We start from the raw sequence: 23,788 nt of genomic DNA on the forward strand, positions 1-23,788 counted from the left end.
ACATACAGAAAAAGAGGAACAAAAAAATAAAAATAAAATAAATAAGAAAAAGTTAATGTTAAAACAAAAAGAAAGCGAACAAACTATACACGAAAAACACATACACTCACACACACACACACACAGCAGTAGCAACGCACATAAAAACACAGAATGAAATTATATATTGTTATCAGTTGGTTAACAAATGAATTTAGTTTGTAGCGCGTAATTATATAAACGAAAATGAAAATGGTATTCTAAATAAAGTCGTAAAGAAAAAGAATTATTTGTTTCAATATTGCATTTATGCCTAAGTCGACTATAAAATGTTTTCAAATGCTCGCGCCAGAAACCAATTTCGATAGCTATAAATAATATTTGCTGTTAATTAACAGTATTCATGCACTAACATTGTGTGGCGGCTTCTCAATAACACGACAACGTTAGTTAACATACTTATCGATATTATGACCATGACTTGCATTAGCTGCTTCGATAAAATAGAACTAATTCAATACTATTATAAGAAATAAATATAAGAAACATAATAACTTGAATTTTTTCAATTCTCATTTGGTCCTCTTCTAATTTCAGTTTTAGCTTTTTTAATCGACAGTCGCGTTGAGCCATCGATAGCTATAGCACGTAGTTTCATCTCCACTATTATATCGATATATCGCATAACTTCTTTTCTCTAGTTATACCATCGTCAGCGATAGGAGACGGAGCAAAACAGCAGCAGAAAAAGAAAGCAATCGCAAAAGCCATACAAAACAAGGAAATCCATTGCTCTGTTTCATATAATATTTGGCTAACAATTGTGTGTTTTGTGCAAAGAATTGTGTAAATAACGCGTACACTACAACTGCATATAATTGGTTTCTATTGCAATTTTGTTGACGTCGCCGTCTGTTGTCATCGTCTTGTGACTGTGTCGGGTGTACAAAAAGAAAGTCGTAAAAATATATCAAACTAGCTGGGAGGAGTAGTTGTCGTTGTTTCTTGGAGCTCCACACAGACACACATATACAGATATAGAAACACTATACACTATATACACACACCTACACAGATACACGCACACACATCCCCATACACACACAGACAACAAACACGGACTAGCTAACTGCAGCAAACGCAACGCACAGAGCGGAGAGAAGAAGTATTGCAGCAGGTAAGCGGACGTGGGCAGCGTTTGGGGCGAGCATTTCTCTTTAGTTTGCTTCTTTGTGTTTGTATTTTGTTAATTTTTTTTATATATATATTTTATTATTGGCAGCGAATACTGTAAACAAGGCAAGCATATTGTACAGATGTGTACATGTATGTGTATACGTGAATGTACGTCACAAATGTGTGCCTCACTTAACGGAAGTTGTTATATTCGTTGTGCACTAAGGAAATAATAATAACTGTGCGCGCTTCTTAATAGTTTTCGTAGTTGTAGCTATGATTTATTTTTTTTATTTATATAGTATATTTATTTTGTTGATAACAGTTGTTACTGTGTATTTTCGCCGGCTTGTTTCGCCGCCGCCTCGCCGCTTAGTCATAGTTGGAACTGGTTTATGTTGCCCATTTCGCCGCGATAGAAGTGACTAATGAATGAAGGTGTCTTTCTATATCAGGTTTCAATGCATACCAACTATAAATATAAATATACAAATTCACACACATATGCAGTTATGAAATCTAATCTTTATTTTCGTTTTCGATTTGTTATCACACAGCTACACACACACAAGCAAACGCTCACGCACACGCTCATATAGGCATACACTCACACACAAATGCAATGCATACGCCCCACATTTAACGCCCGTATGCACCAAATGCAACATTAGTAATAAGAGAGAGAGATAGAGAGTCGGAGAGGAAGAGAGCGAGTGTAAGATCAGAGACCTGCACAGTGGGCTACGCTATGCAAATGCTGACTGACCTTCGACTACACATACCCCCATTATCGATTCCACACATTCGCAACGTTGCGCTAAACGATAAAACGGACAAGCCGCAAACAAAGGGGTTCATAATGGCATTAGACAACAACACACAAAGAGCACGGAATATTTTCTCTAATGTGTGTGCTCGAGTGTGCTTGTTGTTGCTTGTTGGTTGCCATTTAAATAACATTCGTATCAATTCGCATCACGCACTCATTCGCCTGCTCAGTCTCGCTTGTGATCTCGATCTCGGCAAAGCTCTCGCCCGCTGCTGCTGCTGCGCTTCCGTTGTGCGAATTGTTTTTTGGCCAGCCGTTCATTGAACTTGACGTTAAATTCAAGGCTTCTCTGGTCGCAAGCTGTTCAGTTTATATCTACACGCACACATGCACACCCATACACCCTAATATATTTTTGGCAATAAAAACGTCGCCGTCGTCGTCGTCGTCGTCGTCGTCACTGCAAAAGTCAAGTGCAAAAATAAAGCGTCACAACAAAGAAAGTTCGCGTCGTAACAACCACCCCACGAATTCGCCGAGCTCCCTTTCTCTTTCGCGCTAATGGCCTGTCTGGCTCAAGTTCAGGCCAATGCACCTCCCCCTCACTTCCTCAATTAATTTGACTAAATTTGCTTGTTTTTGTATTTTTTGTTTCTTGTGCGACATTTAATTAAATTATTCGTGTTGCTTTTTACTACTTTTCTGCTGCAGCGAGCAAAGAGCGAGAGGAAACAAAACAAAACAAACAAACCGCTAGCCACCGGTCCGCATTTCAACTGCTCTCTGTGTCTATCTCATTCTCTCTTTCTCTCACTGATCTGCACGCACGGCCCATTATTACAACTGAGCAGCGGTCAATGAATCTCGCAGCATTCACAAAAACTTACACACACACACACTTGCACTCATTTACACATAGGTAGACTCGTTCGACTAGTTTCGAACTCTTGTGCTCTTTTCGAGTTCGAAATCTGCACGAAGTTTCTTTTGAAGCCGGCTCCAATATGTGTCAAGTGCGTTACTCACTCACACTTTAACGGCAATTACTACGCATTCCAACTCGTTCTCGATTCTCGTGATGTCGAAATATATGTGTGCTAATTGTCTACCTGCCTCTGGCTCTGCGTCTGGCTCTGGCTCTGAGTGACAGCAAATAGAATAAACTCTTATTGCGCGCTGATATCTTATCAGCTTGAAATTAGGCAATGTCGTAAAATCTCCTTGATCTCTGACGTGATTTGTGTATTAACTTGTGTTGTTTATGTGCTACTCTAAAGCATCGCAAAAACATTCGCTAAAATGTTTGTTTACAAATCATTAAAAGAAATAAGAAATTGTATTTAATTGCATTAACACATGTGAAATTAGTTTGTGTTTTTTGTTGTTTAATTGATTAACAGTCGAAGGTCGGGCAGCATACATAGACACCTTCCTTCTGCTTCGATTTGTTCGATTTTCTGTCAGTGATAATATAACAACAGTTATAGTTATTTCTCATTTTGTTTTGTATAATGCAGCTTAGCTGCAATTTTGCTTATTCCAAACTTTTGCTATTTATAGCAAATACCCTTTCCCATTGTCGCTGTCTGTTTGCTGCATTTATGTGGCTTCTGTGACAGGAAAGGGTATATTGCCAAGATCTACTGTGTGTAATTAGCACACCAGTCTTATATTTTCTCTTATACAACTAACATACATAACACTCAGCTTTTGTCTGTCTGCGTTGCTTGCAAAGAGCATTTCATTCTCGACTTTGTTCGTAGCTGTTTATTAGTTTTTACTCGTTTGTTTGCTTTTATCTATTATTTTTTTATGCAAATTGAATTACAAGTACCTCCGGCGTGTTTAGGGTGTTGTGGGTCTATTCTAGACTTGAACTTGGACCTGCACCGCGAGCACAATTTAGTTTACTTTTCTTATGTTCTCGTTAAAGTTATATAATTTCATTGCACTTATTGTTTTAATGTGCCCTAATACTTCACAACTCTTCTAATTCTATATATACTTACAAATATATACATATATCTCAATGTACTCTTATACTATGTATTTTGATTGTATTATCTTGTATCTCATACTTAGCTTGCTTTGGAGCACTTATAACAGCAAAACAATAAAGCTAAAGACAAATTCAAGCAATTAAAAAACACCTCCTATATATAGAGCATATAGAGAAAGCAAATAAGCAAAAGCAAACAAAATATCTACTTGTATAAGTCAATCGCAAAGAAACAAAAAACAAAAACAAACCGAAAAGTAAGTCTTAATGTTTTCTTTGCATAAACTTTTACTTAAAATACACCGCCTTTGATTTCTTGATATATACATATATTATTAACATCTATATTTGATACATGACACTATAAATGTGAACATGAGTATAACAGTTGTTTGAAGCTTTAAGCCGAGCTTTCAGTTGAACAGTAGCTAAGAATTTTATTGTTGTTTTCTGAAAATGTATAAACCACACGCATTTGTTTTTCAGTTTTTGGACAAAACACACACACACACACATACACATAGATACACGCCCACCCCATATAATTTTACATGTAATAGTTTATAAAAAAAATTATTTTGTCAAAGATCGGATGCGCCCCTGTGCGACATATGTGAAATTTCTTGTGTTTTACTGTTTGTATTGATTGTATATTCTCATATACATATACATATATAAAGTATATTGTGACAGTCATTTCAATACAGAATTCATTTTGTTTTTGGTAGCATTTAAATGTTTAGATACAAAATTCGAGCAAAACATAAATTTGATTTGAATAAGAAATTTCGTGAGAAAGGTTTAGCAGATCTAGAGTATTAGTACAAACATAAACTGTAGACGCAGAGAATTGTATTCAGTCAGTTCTAGCCATGTTAATACGCCTCTTCAATCCTTTCGTCACACAGTGAGAAAACAAAAAGACGATATGCAGGTCAATGTCGCCGGGCTACGCAGAAACATCAAAAATCTCGCGCACAACTATTCCGATGCACAGGTAAGTTGAATTGAAATGTCCTTAGTATCATCCAAATCACTCACACATCCCTTTTCTCTCGTATTGTCAGGTCAAGGTACGCGAGGCAACTTCCAATGATCCATGGGGGCCATCGGCCACGATTATGGCCGAGATAGCCGATCTGACGTACAATGTGGTTGCCTTCTCGGAGATAATGCAAATGATATGGAAACGCTTGAATGATCATGGCAAGAATTGGCGCCATGTCTACAAGGCGCTCATACTGCTCGAGTATCTGATTAAGACGGGCACCGATAAGGTTGCCCAGCAGTGCAAGGAGAACATATTTGCCATACAGACGTTGCGCGAGTTTGTCTACTATGAGGAGGGCAAGGATCAGGGTACGCATGTGCGCGAAAAGGCCAAACAGCTGGTTAATCTGCTCAAGGACGATGAGAGGCTCAAGAACGAGCGTGTGAAGGCGTTGAAAGCCAAAGAACGCTTTGCTCTGCATCCGAGTGGCTTTGGCAGCGATGGCTACATTGATGGACCCTCACAGCGTGACATGCCGCCGGGCTGGCAAGAGGAGCCGCCCAAAAACGCGTCCGAGCTGGAAATGGTGCGTCCACAGACAGCTGGCGAGGAGGAGCTGCAGTTGCAGCTGGCGATGGCCATGTCGCGGGAGGAAGCCGAGCAGGAGGAGGCCAAGCGGCGAAGCGACGATGTGCGTCTGCAGTTAGCACTGAGCCAGAGTGAGCAGGACTTCAAGTAAGTGTAATTGAATAAATTTGATAACTCACTTATTAATATTACTCCCACTACAACAGAGATTCTAGTGGACGACCCATTTCGGCGCCTAAGAAGGAGGAGCAACAACAGAGTCATTTGCTGGATTTGCTGGACATCTCGCTGGGCGCGACAAGCATTTCAAGTCCACCATTGGGCGCTGCTGGCGGCGCTGCAGCTGTTGTGGATCCCTGGGCTGCGCCTCCGAACCGTGCAGCTAGTCAACTGTCAGATCCTTGGTCAGGCGCTGCCGCCTCGCCCCACGTCGATCCGTGGCATCCAGCGGCTGCGCCACGTACGATTATGAGTGCAGGTGTACCGCTGGGAGCTGGTGCACAGGCGCCACCTCAGGCATTGGGCGGACCTGGCGATGCCTGGGGCCTGCGCACACAGTCACCATCCGTGGCATCGGGCTCCTCCAACGAGGGTTGGCTACAAACGAACGGCAATGCCAATCAAAATGGTCGCATAGCAGCGCCAGCGCCTGCGGACGCGTGGCTGACCAAAACAGCAGTCAGCCCCGGATTGGCTGCTGCTCCACCTACAACACACGCGGCCAGCAATGGTGCCTCTGCGGATCCTTGGCTAAGCGAGCCACAGCCAGCAGCTGCTGCAGCGCCAGCTGCTTCAGCAGATCCCTGGACAGCAGCGCAACCAAGTGCGTCCAACTTGGATGATCCCTGGAAGGCAATGCAGACAGGCGCGATTAAGGTGAGCATTTCACCAGTAATGATAAACGCTTCAAGCTAATCTCCTTCCTCTCTCGTCTTGTAGAAACAATCACCCGACTTTGATGAGTTCGATTTGATAACCAATCGCAATAAAAGTGCCGAACATAAGAATTCTAATGCCTCCAATAACAACAATGGTATGTTAACCCGATCCTCAATCAGCTCAATTGGCTAACTAGTTTCGATTGCTCGACAGCTTCGCTGCTGGACGATATGGACCCGCTTTCGTCGAACTATGGCAACAACAGCGGCTCAGTGCACCCATCAACAGGTGCCACCACAAAGAAGCCCTATCGTGATCCGCTTGCATTCCTTGGCGAAAATTCAGCGCTGGTTAATTTGGATAATCTAATTAAGCCAAATACGCCACAGACACAGTCAGGACTGGCGCCCGCCTACAATCCATTCGCGGACAATGTGATGCCACCCAAAACGAATCTATTCCAGCAGCAACAGCCAGCCGTAAATATGATTAGAAATTCTCTAGAGACTTGTATCTAATTATCGTTGTTGTTGTCAATCAAATCAGGTGCCGTCCATCAATCAATTGAAACAACAGCCGCCCTTTCCCGTCAATATGAATCAGGATCCGTGGGCGCCGGTTACCGGTGGCGTCAGCGCAGCCTCTCAGGTGAGTGTGGGCTAGGTTTATGTGGCTGCCATATATCAATATTGTTTAAGATTCTTTCTGCGATTAGTCTAATCATTATTTATGGGTAATTCTTTTACTTTTTACTTCTCTACTATTATCGTTTCCTCTCTTTCTCTTCATTGCATTTTGTTTCCTTTTAAATGTATATTTAATTTGCTTTGACATTTTGAGCAACTGTTGCATGCAACAATTCAAATCCAAATCGAATCGAATCGAATCGAATCGAATCATAGCCCGATCCTCTAAAGCCGATGCGTCCAACTAGCTTGCAGTTAATGGATGACTTTCAGCTGCTAGGCGCCTTCAATAAACCCCCTACCCTGTCCCGTCCACAGCAGCAGTTTTATAATAGCAACAACAACAACAACAACAACAATCCACAGAGCGGCAACAACAATTTTTATAATCATAGCTATGGCTACACTAGTCCCGGCATTGACAACATACGCAACATGGATATACTGGGTGAATCGCCAACGCAGCAGCATTCATATTACCACAGCCCCTCGGCCCCATCGCCCTCGGTGCAATATGGCAGCAGCAATTACAATACTCCCGGCTATTCGCCCTATACGCATAGCTATAGCAGCGCCCTATCCGAATCATTGGCCGATACGCCGGGCGTGAGCATTTCCCCATTGGGCCATGACAGCGGCAACGTGGCGCCCCCTAGCGGCATCTATGGCAATCCGAACCCAGCCATGGGCGGCACCTATTGCAAACTGGAAGTGAGTTGGTCGGAGACTTGTTGCCCTAATCCTGTTGCTCGTCGTTCTGCAGTTCTCCTTATTGCTGCTACTTGATATTGCCAGACACAGAAACAGAAACCGAAACAGATTTGCGATTTGTTGTTGCTTTGCTTGAGTTTTATTTAGTTTGTTGTTTATTTATGATGTGTTTTTGATATTATTTTGATTTTCTTTTGTGTATGATTTCCTTAAAAAAAAAATGCCAGAGAATGCCTTAAGTGCCTCGCAGGGAATGAAACTGAATTAACTAACTGTTTACTTCAAAATTTACGCTATAGGCAAAGCTCTAATTTGAGTTGTAATGCTTATAACTAAGATATACGATATAAATTCCATACTATATAAAAATGTTTCGAAAAACTAAAATAATTTTTGTTTAAGATAAACTTTATAGAGTCTTAATCCCTAGATTAATTCTAGATTCAATGAATATACTTTGTACTCTTATCGTATTCTAATTGTATATCCAAATCTCTAAAGTTTCATTCCCTGTCTAACGCTTAGTCACTCTCTCTCTCTCTATCCTTGAAATACGCCTAAAAAACTTAAGTAATCATTGTTAACAAGCAGCTGCTAAACTGCTGAAGAAAAACTGAAACAAAATTGAGTATAAACACAGTTGATCATAATATTTTCTAATTGTAGCCAACAATGGAGGCTTGGACGCTTAAATAAAACACAAACAATAATGCAATAATATGCCATAAATACAATGCAAATGGGTAAAATGTTTTTTTCGAATGTGCATGCTCTGCTATCCCAAATAATACTAGCAACTAAAGCCACAATATGCCCACTAGCTGGCGAAACAAAAAAAAACAAAAACCTAAACCTAAACTACACTTGACTAACCAACTAATATAATCGAACGTAGCTGCTAGAAAAAAAAAAAAATTGCATGTAGATTTGCTTGATTTAGCTTCGATGTTTGAGTGTTATTTAAACTAATATTTCGAATTGAATTCTTGCAGCAAAACAACAATATGCCGTGGATAAAACCTGAGGCAGCCGCTACAAATCCGTTTTTGTCCTAAGGAGTCAAACAATCAGCCAATCAATCAGCATGAGCAACAGCAGCAACTGGCAGCAGCTAAAACCACAACAACAATAACCGCAGCAGCAATCGCAACACATTGACGGGGAACAAGAAAGAGAAGGAGAAGAAGAAGAAGAAGACAACAACAACAGCAGCAACCATACAGCAGCAATAACAACAAAACTGAATATATTCACTAACTCACTGATAACAAAATTATGTGTAAGAAAGTATTATTAAACTGTAAAATATGTGATGTGTTGTATGAGTGAACCAACCACTACAACAACAACAACAACAACAACAACAACAACAGCTGCAACATAAACAAACATAGTTACGTGCAATGTGTAGGCTTCAACAGTTTTTTTTAAAATAGGTTCTCTCCCACTCTCTCTCTCTCCCTTCTCCCTCTCTGTCGGCTTTTAAACATATTTGTAATAGAAATCAACTCCAAATGTATAGCTAATAATAATTATAATAATGATAATATGAGCAACAACAGCACTGAGGGTCTTCAGCCTATGCATCAACAATTGTAAACGATCCACATCCGAGTCAAGTACCCCGATTGGCTGCCTAATTCAGTAATTTATTTCCTAGCTGTTAAATGTTGTTGTAGAAACCAAAAATGAATTGATCAAGCAAAAACGTATGAAAGATGAAAATAGTTTTGAGGATCGCTTCAGATCAGAAATTGAATTGTTGTTATATAGCTTTAAAACAAGAAGAAATTATTAATCTGTGCATTGTCGAGAGGATATTCAAATTAACAACAACCACAACAACAACAAACAGTTTTTGTGTCTGTGCTTTGTAATTGTAAATTTAAAAAAAAAATATTTTACGTTTTTTGCGACATTTATTTTCAAAAGCGAAACGTTGGATTTTTATTAACAACAATTTTTATGAAATTTTTCAAAAAAGAAAAAAAAAACCACAAATCAAAAAAAAAAAAAGAAATGCAAAAAAAAAAAAAAATAGAATATATGTGCGCTATGTGTTTTTGGGCCACCTTTCAAAAACAAAATGCAATGCATATAATTTTGCTGTTGAACATTTTTATAGCAAATAGTTTCAAATTTACAAAACAAAAGCAAAACAAGCAAAAATTATATAAACAATATATTATTATTAATGAATGCTAAACAAAAGAAATGGTATACATTTAGGTTAGAATACGTAAATATTTTGTCTAAGCGTAACTTAATGATTAAAAAAAAAAAAACCAGAAAATACAACAAAATATAAAAAACATAAAACAAAAATTTATGTGGAAATGCTTCAAGAGATTTACACACGCATATACATATATATTATATATATACATATAGCTAAACATACACACACACATATATATAGACACACACACTTGTGCTAAAAATGAAAAGTAAAATTTTAAATCATATTTTCATAAAATTAAAAACTTTATTTTAACCAAAAACATCAAACGAAAGACAAAAAACACTCGAAAAGTCAAAAGCCTGCAAATTTCGACTGCTCGCATTGCACAAGAGTGGGGCGAAAAGTGCTAAACGTTTGCACGGGCATAAATTTGTCTCCTGCCTCCCGTCTCCTGCCTGCCTGCAGCCCCCCGCCCATTGCCAACGTCAACTCACATCCTCATCTCGCATGCCCAGCAGCCACCACTTGACAGCCATCGCCAGCTCTCAACACTTTGCTCTGGCCAGGAGAGGAGGGCAGGGTGGCGGCAGAGGCTGAGCACGATTATGTTAATTCCAGGAGGGGGCGCAGCACCCAATGCAGCAGCAGCAGCAGCGGCGGCAACGGCGGCGGCGGCGGTGGCATTAACGGAGCACGCCCACCGCATATGGCAATGATATTTTGGATGCTACGTGAATGTGGTGGATGTGGATGTAGTGGATTTAGTGGATGTGGTGGATGTGGTGTTGCGCAAGTGGCTGGCCGACGCGATTTGGTTTTGATATTTGACATGCGCTGGGGGCCATCAGGAAACTTCGTTTAAATGAAATCAAAAGTGCACAAATACATAATTTACACAAATTTCAAAACAGAAAAAAAAAACGAATAAAGAAAATGGGAGAAAAACAAAAACATCGCTGAGCTGAGTTGCTGAATATTGATGTTAGATCAAGGAAGGAAGATGAGAGCTCAAATAAGCGGATAAGTCTTACAAATACGAATCAAATTGCTAGCAAAGTTTATTGATGTGAAATGGAAGTTGAAATAGCTTAGGGATTAGAGATGTCCATACATATTATAAGTAAATAAATACTTATATATGTGATCTATTTAGAGAATGCGAAAGTCTAGCTGAGGGTAGAGTTCTTTTTAATATTGTTTAACAATATATACTATAGATAAATATTATTGATTTTGGAATGCAACCATATCATTGATAGCTATATGTAGAATTAGATAATCTAGCTGAGGTTAAAGTTCTTTCAAAGTAGTTTTCAGTAATATCTAATATGTATATTTAAATGTATATTTGACATCTATATATTCTAGCCAAGGCTAGAGTTCTTTAAAACTTATTTTCAATCAGTTTTGTTTTGTATAAATATATATTTCAAATCTATGAAAGATTATGTTCGGCAGTGATCCATTTTAGCTAAGGCCAGAGTCCATTAAAATGAATTACAAGTTAAGAGCTTCCATTTCCAGTTAGGAGTGCTTAATGGCATTGATGAGCGGATCGCTAGAGATGTATGGCTGGGATTCAGTTGTAGTCAGAGCTAGTGAGAGCCATGTTTAAACTTTTCTACTTGACTTTCGGTCAATAGTTGAAAGAACCCAATTCAAAGAATCTTCATATGGCTGCACCACATTTCCAGACCTCACATAAATATTTACTTCCATGCATTTCGCCGAATAATCATCTAGGTGACGTAATTACGCTTTGCGAAAGTGAAATGAGTTGAAAGCAAGAAATCTAATGAATCTTTGCCTTTGCTTTTGTCTTTTGGCAAATGCCTCAATAATTGTTGCCTTCACGGGCTGGCGCATAAATCTTGCGAGTTGCGGCTGCTTTTTGTGGAGCTGCCTGGAGTGGACATTGGCTACCGTTTTTTCTACGGTTTTTTGTTTTTTCGGTGTCCATTTTTGGTAGGGCGACGCTTCCGCATGGCACATGCCAGCGAGACACAACAATAAAACGATTAATTTCATGTAAATTTTTGCGCAATTTAATTATGTGCGAAATCTCAGCTACGGACAATGCAGGAGTTGGGGAAGAAGTGGTAGCTGGAGCTGGGGTGCTGCGGGGGGATGCCGTGTAGGCGGCTAGGAATAATTAGGCACTCGCTGTGCAGAAAGTGAAAGGAGCAACACGGGCAGACTAGTTGCAACTCGATGATGATGATGATGATCATGATAATGTTGTTTATACTGTTCATAACGATGATGATTACGTAAACATAGCGTAATTCATTAGCTAAGTGCGTATGTAAATTTTTTGTTTGATAAAAAGAGCTTTTATCGATTACGAGTGGATAGAAAAGCAGTTTGAAAAGTTGAGAGCAGAGATTTATTATACGTATTTGATAGAGCAGAGAATTAGATAATTATTCATAATTTGTATAACGTTAAGCTTGGAGGAAACTTTAGGTGGAATTATGAAGAGCTTTACACACATTCCAATAGGATAATATAAAAAGGATTAAAGTATTAAATATGAATGATGTAATACTATTTTTACATACCCCAAGTCCTAGGTCCATTGTCTAAACTCACTATGCAATCTACTTAGATATGTAACTTAACCTTAATTAGACATAAATGTAAATAACATTAATAAAGACATAACTGAAGAGACAAACGAAAAGCATTTCACGATCTTCGGCGAATATGTTTGCATATTAAAGATTAATTAAGCATAAAATGAATAACATTTTCGGTAAGCATAACACTTTTAGGGTTAAATAGGGCAGCTGCGTGCTCGCATTTGCCATTTCAGTTTATTTACGAAGAGAGAGAGAGGGAAAGAGAACGCGAGAAAAAATAAGAAAAATATATGGGTAACTGAAAAAGCGCAAAAGCCATGAAAAATTGCAATTTGTATGGTTTAATTAAAAAATCTGTCAAATGCCAGTTTGTGCGCTCATTAATGAGTCTCTATGGCAGCTGGGAAGGCGACGGCAGCTACACTTAACCACTCAGCCCCGGAGCAACAACAAAATCATGCTTGACATAGCGTGAACTCCGCATAACCGACAGAGCCTACCTATACAAATACATATGTACATGGGTATATGTATGTGTGTATTATATATGTTATATGTGTTTGTTTTCAGATATTTGTGTTGATATGTTGAGCTCACGTTGATGCGACTGCTGGCTATGTTGCCTGCACCTTTGACAAAACAAAAGACTTGGGGCACAAACTTTATTATTATTATTTTGGTATACCCATGAAAATGGGCTGAATGGGGTGTAATGTTTTAGTAGATCGATAGGTGGATAGATGACTGATAGCAGAGGGAAGAAGTATGTAAATATATAAATACAGTTTTTCATCTTTAGATATTTCATTTAGATATGTTTGCAGCAATCTCGAAACCTTTTAAAGCTTTTCAGCTGAAATTTAAAATATATACTCTAATATAACGAACAATTCTTATAAAAGAATTTCCTTAAAATCATACTATCTGGAGACTTAATAATATATACGCAGTTGCATCTAAGCTAAGTTTACTATAAATACTTAGTTCCATACACCTCTCCCTCTCAATATAACTATTTAAAATTATACTCATAGTACAAGATATCTTCAGGTCTATCAGCCCCTTCCAAGTCGCTTCATTTTTTCATACATAAATAAAAAAAAAACAAAAATAAAAATGGATAGACTTTGTTGCCTGTCGGCTCTTGCATAATACACGCTTTGTATGTTTGCTAGAAACTGACATGAGCCGCTTCTAAGCGCGCCAAATTGATTTTTAATTATGGGTTGTCAAGAGCTGAAAATATATAAACGAGATGAGAATCGCATTTCTGGGAAATCAATCCTTGAGCGCATTCGCAAGCGGCCTTTGGCTTGGCATATGAAGTTCTGAACTAACATGAGGTTTTTTCTTTGCTGAATTGAAATATTCTAAGGTTGCTGATGCGAGCACTGACAAGACTTAAATCGCGTGACTTTTAATGATAGCCGGATATTATATTGTTAGGAATATTTTGGGATATAAAATTCTAAGTAATGAAGAAGCGAAAGGATTAGTTCAGAGATGTATGGAGAGTAGGGGATGTGGCCTTGCAGCTTGGAGAGAGAGAGAGAGAGAGATGGTATTTTGGTTATCCAAAAAAAATCTATAAATTCAGTGAAAGGTATCAGCAAATATATGATACCTCTATAGATCATATCACATATCCAATGATAGCTGTAGAAAGCAATAGGAATATTGAAAAAAAAAACAACATTAAAACTAACTTAAGTTAGTTAATTACCCCGTTCTTCATCTCCTGCTATCACTCACTAGCTGCAGCCAGTCCAACTACCTCCCCCGCTCCACTCTGTCGCTAGCAAATTTCTCATAGTTCTTCATATTTAATGAAGCCACACTCAAAGTCGAAAAGCAGCCTCGCTACACAATTAAGCTGTTCAATTGAGATATATGACAACTTTCCTTTTTGTTGAAAAAAAAGTGATTTTTTTTTTCATACGAGCGCCGCCGGCAATAATTGAAACATATTGAGTTGTTTATATATAGTATATGTAGTTTGTAGTGGCATCAAATCGCCACAGAGCAGCACTTGAGCACGAGAGAGTGATAGAGAGAGAGAAGAGAGAGAGGGGGAGGGAGAGGGAGAGGTAGCGCGAAAGAGATCTGTTATAGTCAGAAATTTCACCTATTTGGCACGTTCCTCCGGCAGCCAAAGCAAATAAAGAAGCGAATATGCCACTCGACGGGATCAGGCAAATGTTAGTTAATCATTTAATTTGAACGTTTTCTGCTGCCAGTTTAACACTCGGCTTCTCAGGCATATCAAATAATTATCAGGCGAAGCCATCAGACGAGTCGATAACAGATTGCAGAGGCAGTCAGACAGGCAGGCAGGCAGTCAGGCAGCCAGATAGGTAGGCAGGCAGGCAGGCAGGCCGTGAGGCAGCACACCTTGTTGCAAGTAGCCACGCCCCCGACGTCTTGGAAAATTGTGACATTTAGATATAACAAATCAAGGCATGAGACTCTTCGACTTGGGCATATTTCTGTGTCAATGGGTGTATAGAAATCGAAAGTTTCACACTTGTCAATTAAGTGTACCAAAGTTGTTGTTGTTGTTGTTGTTGTCTTAGTTGTTGTTGTTGTTGGCTAGCCTCATCTGCGGTGCAGTGCAGTTGAAAAGCGGCTGTCAATGAAAATGAAATTTTATTGAGATTTTTTTATTTCGAAATTAATTAGAAAAGTGCCCCGATGTGCGTGGCTCTGTCTGTGTCTGTGTGTGTGTGTGTGTGTGTGTGTGTGTTTTGGTAGCTTAATTGCTTTGACGTGTGCGACTGTGCGTGTGTGAGTGTGCGGTGTGTACGGTGTGTGTGTGTGGTTATATAAGTCGTAAAATATTTAAGCCATAATAATCTGGTATTGAAAAAACGACTATCACTTTTACTATCACTCGTTGCGCCGCATCGACTTAACAAGCAAATATCATTCCGGCCGCACTTCTAAACGATTCTACACAGTGAAAGCGATCGTGATTGTGTCGCTGGTCGAGCAGCAGGAGACCGGCAGCGCAGGAGTTGGGGCTCCAATGTTGTTGACAATGTGTTGCCATGCGCCTGCCCGCTTATGCAATCTCATCCATCAGAGTCAGTCTGGCAGCATGACAGGCAACTTCAGCGGCTCATTAAACTGAGCATAATTGCTGTTAAGTACGTGTAAGTACAGGCTGGGGCACACAAATAGCCACAGCTGGCGACAGGCGTAGCCGAGCGAGAAAGCGTGAAGTGTGTGATGCGAGCGGGGGACTAAAATTATGATATCAAAGAAATATATATGTATATATATAAGTGATTATGGAGAGTTCAGGAAATTTTGGAATATAGAAGGCGGAGTCAAGGAATTTTGTAAACAGAATCATTTTAAGATGGGAGTAAGTAGATTACCTAATATCACAGAGAAATTGTTAAGGTAAGGTGCTTGCTGAGCCTAGGAATCACACACATATAATATCTCGACATTTATAGCTCATATATCTTAAAATGCATATCCATATTATATTATATTTTGTATATATATTTTACATATTTTCCTATAGAGAATCTTCTTAGCTGCTTCCAAGTTTCTCCTACCTATTCTCACTATATTAACAACCCTCTAAATGCTGTCAGTGCTGCCCTCAACACTCAGCCCCATTTATTATCTCACATGTACTTATTCCACTGACCATTGCTGTGCGTATAGCATGCAGTTGGCTGACCACCAGTCTGTCTGCTCGTCTTGCCGTCCATCTGTCTGACTATTTTCACATGGGCGACCGGTTGCATTTCAATAACCAAACTTGGCTTAAATAATGCACTCGCACTTTTACTTACAAATCAAAAAGAAAGAAAGAAAGAAATAAATAAAGAAAAGGAGGCAGAGTAACAACAAAAAGTTGCCCAAATCGAAAGCGAAAGTTCTTTTGTGCGGCGCTGCTGAATTTTTGTTGTATTTTTTGTTTTTTGGCCAGCTTCGATTCTTATCGGTAGCAAGCGCAGTGAATGCGCCGCTGCGCTTGCCACAGGAGGCGGCAGATTTATTTATGCACTTTTCATTTCACTTAACAACACATGAAACGCTGCCGCAGCAACTGTTGCTGCTGCCGTTGCTGCTGCTGCTGCTGCTGCTGTTGCAACTGTCGCTCAACTTTCTTCCCCCAAAATAATGACAACAACAACAACAACGACGACGACGAAAAAAAAACATCATATGGGGGCGCCAACATTGGACACTCGATGCGACGCTCTTTAACCGATTCTTTAAATAACCACTTGCACTTGACCGATCGCCGCAACAGCAATTTGAAACAGCGCACAGTGGGCGGAAATGACATTTCTGATGGGAGGAAGATAACAACAAGCTTTTGTACATATATTTCTATTAAGTAATATCTTTAGTGCACAAAGTATAGAGTAAAAGTGGAAAACTTTTTAACCCACATCTTTAGGGGTGAGCTCATAATGTTTTATAGTCGGATCTGTGCTGACTTGCTTTATATATAGATGTAGAAGGGTTGACCTATTGGTCAGATGACCAATAAGATATTTTCTTCTCTTTATTTATATACATACATATTTTTAGATTTATTTTTCTGTAGTTCGCCCTTTCTGCACTTCTTTATACTTAAATATGGATTCTTTTATTTTATCTTTTTTTTTTCAATGTCTTCTTATATTATCTCTATTGTCTTCCTACCTGTTGCAATTATCTATTGTAATATCTCCTGTTTCTATACCTTTTTTTTCCCTTTACGTTCAGTGTTAATAATATATTTTCTTATGGAATCACAGGATAACTTACCTGATTTTCGCTTTCCTTTGAGTGCATCCCCTTTGCTTTTCTTTATATCTCATTCTTTCATCAATCCTTTCATTCTGTTCTCTTATTATCTGTTCTATATGCTTTTTCTCTATTCTCATATTTATATTTTTGCTCATATATTTTCGCTATTGTGCATTGCTTTCTATTATTTCTCCTCTTCTGTTTTTATTCATTTCTCTCTTCAACTATCTTTTAATCTCTGTTCTTTTCCCTCACCATCTATGCAATCTCTGCCATTCTTCTTATACTTTACTCATCTCTTTTCATCTTCTTTATATTTGTTCTTTTTCATTCATACTCATTTCAACTTTGCCGCGTCCATTGCCAAATAGTCCCACTGTGCCGGCCACCCAGAATGCGCGACCCGCTTGCTTCCAATTAAATGTGCAGCATTTTAATCGAATCGCTGGCGCAACAACTCGTTGCAAGCGCATTTTTTCACTGCCGCAGCAGCCCTTTTTTTGTGTGTGTTGTTTTATGTTTTTTTTTTTCTTCTTAGTTCACAGGTTTTTTGGGCTTGGGTTAATTTGTGAAAGTTTTGTGTAAACAACAATTGGAGTGCAATGCGGAGCAGACATAAATTCAATCAGGCGTGACCAGCGCCAAAGGCGGCCAGCCCTTGTCAATATATTGAGCCATAAATACATACACACACACAGATATATATATGTGTGCAGTGGCATCCTTTATGTTGACATTGCCTTTAAAATATTTGGAGTAAAACTGATTTAATTGACGCTGGCGTTGCGTAATGTGCAACAAGCCTGAATGGAGGCACGTTCAACGTATGCAGCATGCACCATGCACCATGCACCATGCACCGTGCACCATGCACCATGCCCCATGTCCCATGCCTCATGTTGAGCGTTTAATGTGGCATAATTGGCCAACGCAAATCTCTGTCCATCTGTCCATCTGTCCATATCTCTGTCTGTGTATGTGTATGTGTTAAGGATTTAAGTGGGTTACTAGCGCCGGCGCCAAAAAAGACTTAAAATAAAAATAAATATAGGCAACGACTCTTTGGCTGCAGTCGAGGCCAAATCGCCAACCAGTTCGTGTCATGTGATTTTTATCGTTAATAGGAAACAACTAAAGCAACAACAACAACAACAACGAGCAACAACAACTACGACAAGTACAAAGCCAATGCGCCGCCAATTGTTGTTGCTCGCAAATGTTGTAGCAAACATGAAAAGGGTTTTTTTTTTCTCTCGCTCGCCTTTATTCAATTGCCCGCAACATGCAACAGGCAACAAGCAACAGGCAACGGGCAAGAGGCAACAACTGTTGCATTTGTTGCGCCTTTGCAACTTTCATAATGAAATCAAAAGACAATCTAAATAATTGTTCAATTGCAATGCAGCGCATCTACGCAAAATGCGATGACCTTTAGATGTCATCCAAATTGTCTCATCGAGTCTGTCTCAGCTCTCAACTCTCCGCTCTCAACTCTCATCTTCCATTCACTGCACAGATCTGTATTGACGCTCAAGGTCTTCGACTCTGTTTGCTTTCCACTGCAATTGAAAGTTCTTCAAAGCGTCTCGAGCCGTTAGGTGGGCAGATAAGCGTATCAGCCGTAAGCAGCGGCTTTCGGCTTCTGCTCTAAGCTTTTAATGAGCTTTTCAGTTTAAGAATATACAGCTGTTGTCATATGAATGTAGTTTGCTTTCTGTTATACGCATGCTCGACTGTTATCTTTAAATTCACTTTTTATTTACTTTTTAGTTCAAGCTTTTAATGGGCTTTCCTATATGAGAATATGCAGCTGTTGTCGTAAGAGAATAGCCTATTTTTTTTTCCATATTTATACAGTAGAATCCGGTTATAACGACTCTGCTTATAGCATCCGTGCGGTTATTCTGGTCCCCAGATAATCTTATATGGCTTAACGCACTTCCGGGTATACCGACCGTGCTTGAGCACGGTTGAAACAACGATCGTATTGTATTATAAAACAGCTAATTATCCCTTATAATATAATTCATTTTCCGTTTCTGTCTAAACTTTTTACCTATATTGTTGCTTTTAATGATCTTGTATTTTCGATATCATGATGAAATAATTCTATATTATATTTTTCTTTCCAACCTTTTCTGTCGAGCTAGTATCTGAGCCTTACCTATTATTTTAAGCATTTCCAGGCTGTCATCTACAACTTTTTTCTCGTTTACTATAAGTTATTTCATAATTATGTTTTGGGTTTCTCTTATAAATGTATCCAAGCTTTCAGTTTCCCTTTTATTGTCGAAAGAGCTTTTGTCTTTGAACACATATATTATAGCTAATACAATATGCAGTCTATTTCTAATTTCTTTTAGTCTTATGCGCTTTCTAGATGTCTCTTGCTCTAGGTCTGGCTATCCATCTGAATCAGCAAGTCATTCCTTGTGCCTCCATCCACCTCCGAATCTGAATCTAAGCTTTAATCTTATCTTCCTTGCCTGCCTTTGGCTGCATCAATTTATACTCTGTACCTGTGTCTGCCTCTGGGTGCATCTGTGGCCCTTAGTCTGTCTCTCTGCCCATCACTGGGTCCGCCTCTGGGCATTTCACTGTCACTGAGTCTGTCACTGAGATTGTCTCTGGGCCTGTCTCTGGGTCTGCCACGCGGCCTGTCTGTTTCAGTGGGTCTGGGTCTGGGTCTGGGTCGTTTATTGAACGGCAAACAGTTAAGCGGACCGTGCGCTGTTTGGCATTTTGTGAGAGCTGCTGCTGTCAGTCAGTTGGTCAGTTAGTCAACAACTCAGTTCAGCAATTGACTTTCGTTTTCCTCTTTTTCATTTCGTTTCGTTCGTGTTTTTGTTTTTTCCTCTTTTCCATTTTGCATATTGACAAAATGCAGCGCATTCTGCGATGATGCGACAGACGGGCAGACGGATGGACGGGCGGACAGGTGAACAGGTGGACAGGTGAGAGCAGAGTTGCAGTTGCAGTTGCCCGGGCGTTGAGGCATGGAAATTAATTATAATTGGCCGCCATAAATGTGTGCACGTGTGTGCGAGAGTGTGCATGTGCGCATGTGTGTGTGTGAGTGCTTGAAATGCAAATGGAAAACGTGTTGGCAATCAGCGAAATCAATCAACAGGTGAGCAATTGATGGCCGCTAGCTGAATGGCCAATAGAGTTATCAATTTTAGTGCCAATGCGTCACAAAGTGTCGCCAAGCTGGGCAGGAGCTGAAGATGGGGATTGGAAGCTGGCTGCTGCTGCTGCTGCAACCTTGGCTTCACTTTTCGAATTTTCAATTTGCTGTTTTCTTTTTGAATGCCGCGCGCAGTGTGTAAAATTTCATTTTATCGCGCCGGACATTAAGGCAAACAAAGTAAAGTTGTAGCCGTGAAAAATAAAGTTTTAAAAATAACAACGTGAACAAGCTGCCACGCGGCTCAAGGTGAAGTGTCGCCTCCGTCTCTCGGCTGGTGTCATTTTTATGGCCACGCCTCCCTCGCCTCAGTCGCCTACCTCGCGCACTGCACTTTTACATTTTTATTGTGTTTATCATATATTTAATATGCACTTGTCCGAGTTGCATGTTGTTAATTAGTATGACCGTATAACAAAACAAAATGGTATGCGCAACAAGCTGGGCGTTAAACTATAACCAAGACGAAGATAAAAAAAAAAATAACAAAAATGAAATGGAAAACCAATTCAGTTTAATTAACAGCCCAACAACAACAAATTTACAGCTACTTATGGATCGATAAATTTTGTTTTGGCTTGTGTTAATTAGAAATGATTTGCGCAATCTGGTCACACTGAATCCAATTGCAATTAACACTTGGTGTAGTTGGTGTTGCAACACCCAACACACAGGTAAACACTTGGCAGCTGCAGCGAGGGCCTTCTCTCACTCTTGTCTCAAGTTCGTTGCCTGAGTCTTTCGTTTTTATTTTTGCTGTTTATTCCGTGAAGTGCATCAGCCGCACGCATTCGAAAAATCTTCCGCATGTCAAGGTCAATTAGCATTCGGCTCGGCTGTGCGTGATAAAAATGTCAAAAGGTTTCGATTGGTATTTTTCAGTTGTTGTTGTTGTTGTTGTTGTTGTTGTTATTGCTATTTAGTGGCTTAGCTAGCGATAAGTGTTGGGCCTCTAGGCACAAGTCCACTTCAGATTGCCAGCTCTGATCCGCGCTGCTTTGCTGTGTCATTGAACTGTGCGTATTTCTGTCTATGTCTCTCTCTCTATGTGTGTGTGTGTGTGTGTGTGTATAGAAAGTGACTGCGACAATCCTTGGTGATCTATCTTTGTGACCAAAACTAACAAAACAAAAACTCTGCACACATAGTCCACATCGCACTCGCACTCGTACTTAGCGCTCACACACACACACACACACACACTGAAGGAAAAAAGTTTTCACTCCTTTCGCTTTCATTACAATTACCAAATACGATTCTTATTTTCAATTTCAATATGACGACGACAGCCACGACTTTAGCACAGTGGAACAAACAGCAGAGAAATGGTAGGATGGGGGTGTTATAAAGAAGGTAAGAGAGAGATACATGTGTAATGCATATATATGTATATTAAATGGGAAAAAGTTATGGGCTATATATATATAGAATAGAGTGGATAGGTATATAATAGATATAAGTATATATTTATATTTAATGTACCAGATATTGTTTAGGGCATACTAAGAATTTTAAGCCTACATTAACTTTGAAATGCTGAAAATAATTCAACTCTGAGACTTGCGTGCAGTGATTATATGTATATACCATAGAAAGATTGTCGGATACAAGAGTTATTTTTTTCATTAAGCTCAGATTAAGAGATAATATATTCATGTACATATATAGATATATTCTGAAAGATCTGAATAGTATATACGTGTATGCATTTTATATATTATGCTAACGAGGCAGTACATCTTAGATCTGTATACGTAATAGTCTTTAGAGTTATAGTTGGCTAGATTTACTCTATAAATATTCGAGTCTGAGCTCCTTCCACATTTTTGTCTGCTCTACAAACTTTCCATGTCAAATAGGTTTAGGCCACTGAAATTCTGTCTCTTGGATAAATACCTTAGCCGCTTGAACCACTGTGCGATGTCCATGACAGCCTGCAAGCTGAAAAAAATGGAGAAAAAGAAAAGAAATGGGAGACTGCGACAACGCAGCTTCAGTTTCGCACCAAATTTGGTGCGCCCGGCTCAAGGAGAAGGAGTAGGAGCCAGGCCTCAGCTCGACTCAGAGCCAGGCCAATAGCAATAACAATAACGGTTAGCGGTTGTTGTTGCTGTTGCCTATTACTGGCTGGCTTAGTCAAATCGTTTGTTATGTTTTTATCTTGATGTCCAGTCACCTTGATTTGTTGTAGAAAATGCAACTCTTGGCATCGCACCGCTGCAGACCGAGATGACTGGCAGACAGACAGATAGACGGACAGACGGACAGACGGACGGGCAGAGACGACCCGGCTACCGACGCATAGGGTGCATCCACCGCACACTCGTCGAGCTTTCCCAGATTGGCGATTGGCTCACGTCGTGTGGGTGACGGACTGTCGAAACTGAAAGTGAAACCTAGAATTGAGCGAACAGGCGATGGCAATAAATCAAGCGTTCATTGTTAGCGGAAAATCAATCAATTTATGGGCTTGGCTAACGAAGTTCAATGCACCAACAACACATACTGTGAACTGTGCATGGATGGCCCAAGGCAGGCCAATTTTCGCGCAGTGTAGGCGCCCAGTTGTATGAGCAACAGGAGCAGCTCAGCTCGCTGTTTGTTTGTTTGTTTGTTTGTCGGACGATGTCAGAGTTCAGCGCATGTTTTTTGGGGGTGGTTGGCAAATCTAGAAAAATGCCAGCCACACAGCATAAAAAAGGCTAAGGCTAAAACAACCAAGTAAATGAAATAAAGCAGACAATGGGCAGACGGTTGGTGCGGTCGTTGTTAGGCCGCAACAACTTGAAAAACAAACAAGCAAATGCCGCAGCAGCAAAACAAATGCAAATGCAGCAGAGTGAGAGAGAGAGCGAGAGAGAGAGAGATAGTTAGTTGGCGCTCATTTGTTGTTGCCTGTTTTGGTGGCTGTTGTACGAATACGAGTACGAGTATTGTCATTATTTATTTATGCCCAAAACGTTTCATTTTCATTTGGCCAAGGGAGTCGCTCGCTGTTGTTGTTGTTGTTGTTGGCCAAAACCTGAAAACTGGGTTACTGGCGCCTGTTTCGGGCTACAAGATCGTGTCATGCGATTTCTATCTTTGTCGTCGGCGACAACCAAATGCTGTCGAATTGCTGAAGAAGAAAAACTCTTAACGAAAACAAAATACAACAACAACAAAAAATGAGACTGAAATCGAAACAAGCCCCACAAACTGACAACTGGGAATATAGCTGGGACTTTTCAAACTGTGACTGGAACAGGGTCTGGCTCTGGCTCTGGCGCTTTGAAAACAAAAGTAAAGTGCACACATATGT

The 23,788-nt window shown here is 39.8% G+C and overlaps 1 protein-coding gene and 1 long non-coding RNA gene across 16 annotated transcripts; one reads left to right on the forward strand and one right to left on the reverse strand.

Moving 5' to 3' along the window:
* Nucleotides 1–686: 686 nt before the first annotated feature.
* On the forward strand, nt 687–10,225 carry lqf (epsin homolog lqf). 15 transcript variants are annotated; one of them, XM_089259842.1, is made up of 11 exons: nt 687–1,156; nt 4,007–4,180; nt 4,832–4,920; nt 4,991–5,649; nt 5,709–6,378; nt 6,442–6,535; nt 6,595–6,860; nt 6,928–7,029; nt 7,284–7,778; nt 8,445–8,521; nt 8,771–10,225. In XM_089259842.1, coding segments are annotated over exons 2-10 (2,406 nt in total). In that variant the 5' UTR covers nt 687–1,156; nt 4,007–4,179; the 3' UTR covers nt 8,475–8,521; nt 8,771–10,225. The 15 variants fall into 15 exon arrangements, with proteins under 15 accessions (XP_089115968.1, XP_089115969.1, XP_089115970.1 ...); XM_089259843.1 differs by lacking the exon at nt 8,445–8,521 and having other exon boundaries at nt 688–1,156; nt 6,928–7,035; nt 7,386–7,778; XM_089259844.1 differs by lacking the exon at nt 8,445–8,521 and having other exon boundaries at nt 688–1,156; nt 6,928–7,035; nt 7,389–7,778.
* LOC149091354 (uncharacterized) lies at nt 1,102–3,185 on the reverse strand. Its single transcript, XR_016196731.1, has 2 exons — nt 2,840–3,185; nt 1,102–1,627 (listed from the first exon to the last, which is right to left on the reverse strand). It is a non-coding gene; the product is annotated as an uncharacterized LOC149091354 (long non-coding RNA).
* Nucleotides 10,226–23,788: the final 13,563 nt, after the last annotated feature.

The sequence above is a fragment of the Drosophila navojoa genome, chromosome 4 (assembly GCF_054131105.1).
Source record: "Drosophila navojoa isolate 15081-1374.11 chromosome 4, UAZ_NAV_1.0, whole genome shotgun sequence".
NCBI classification, from domain to species: domain Eukaryota; kingdom Metazoa; phylum Arthropoda; class Insecta; order Diptera; family Drosophilidae; genus Drosophila; species Drosophila navojoa.

Excerpts from the sequence above, each read along its gene's own strand:
- lqf (XM_089259836.1), top strand. Across the intron at positions 6,861-6,927 it reads TCCAGCAGCAACAGCCAGCC|GTGCCGTCCATCAATCAATT; the intron begins GTAAATATGATT and ends CAATCAAATCAG. Across the intron at positions 7,030-7,283 it reads GCGTCAGCGCAGCCTCTCAG|CCCGATCCTCTAAAGCCGAT; the intron begins GTGAGTGTGGGC and ends ATCGAATCATAG.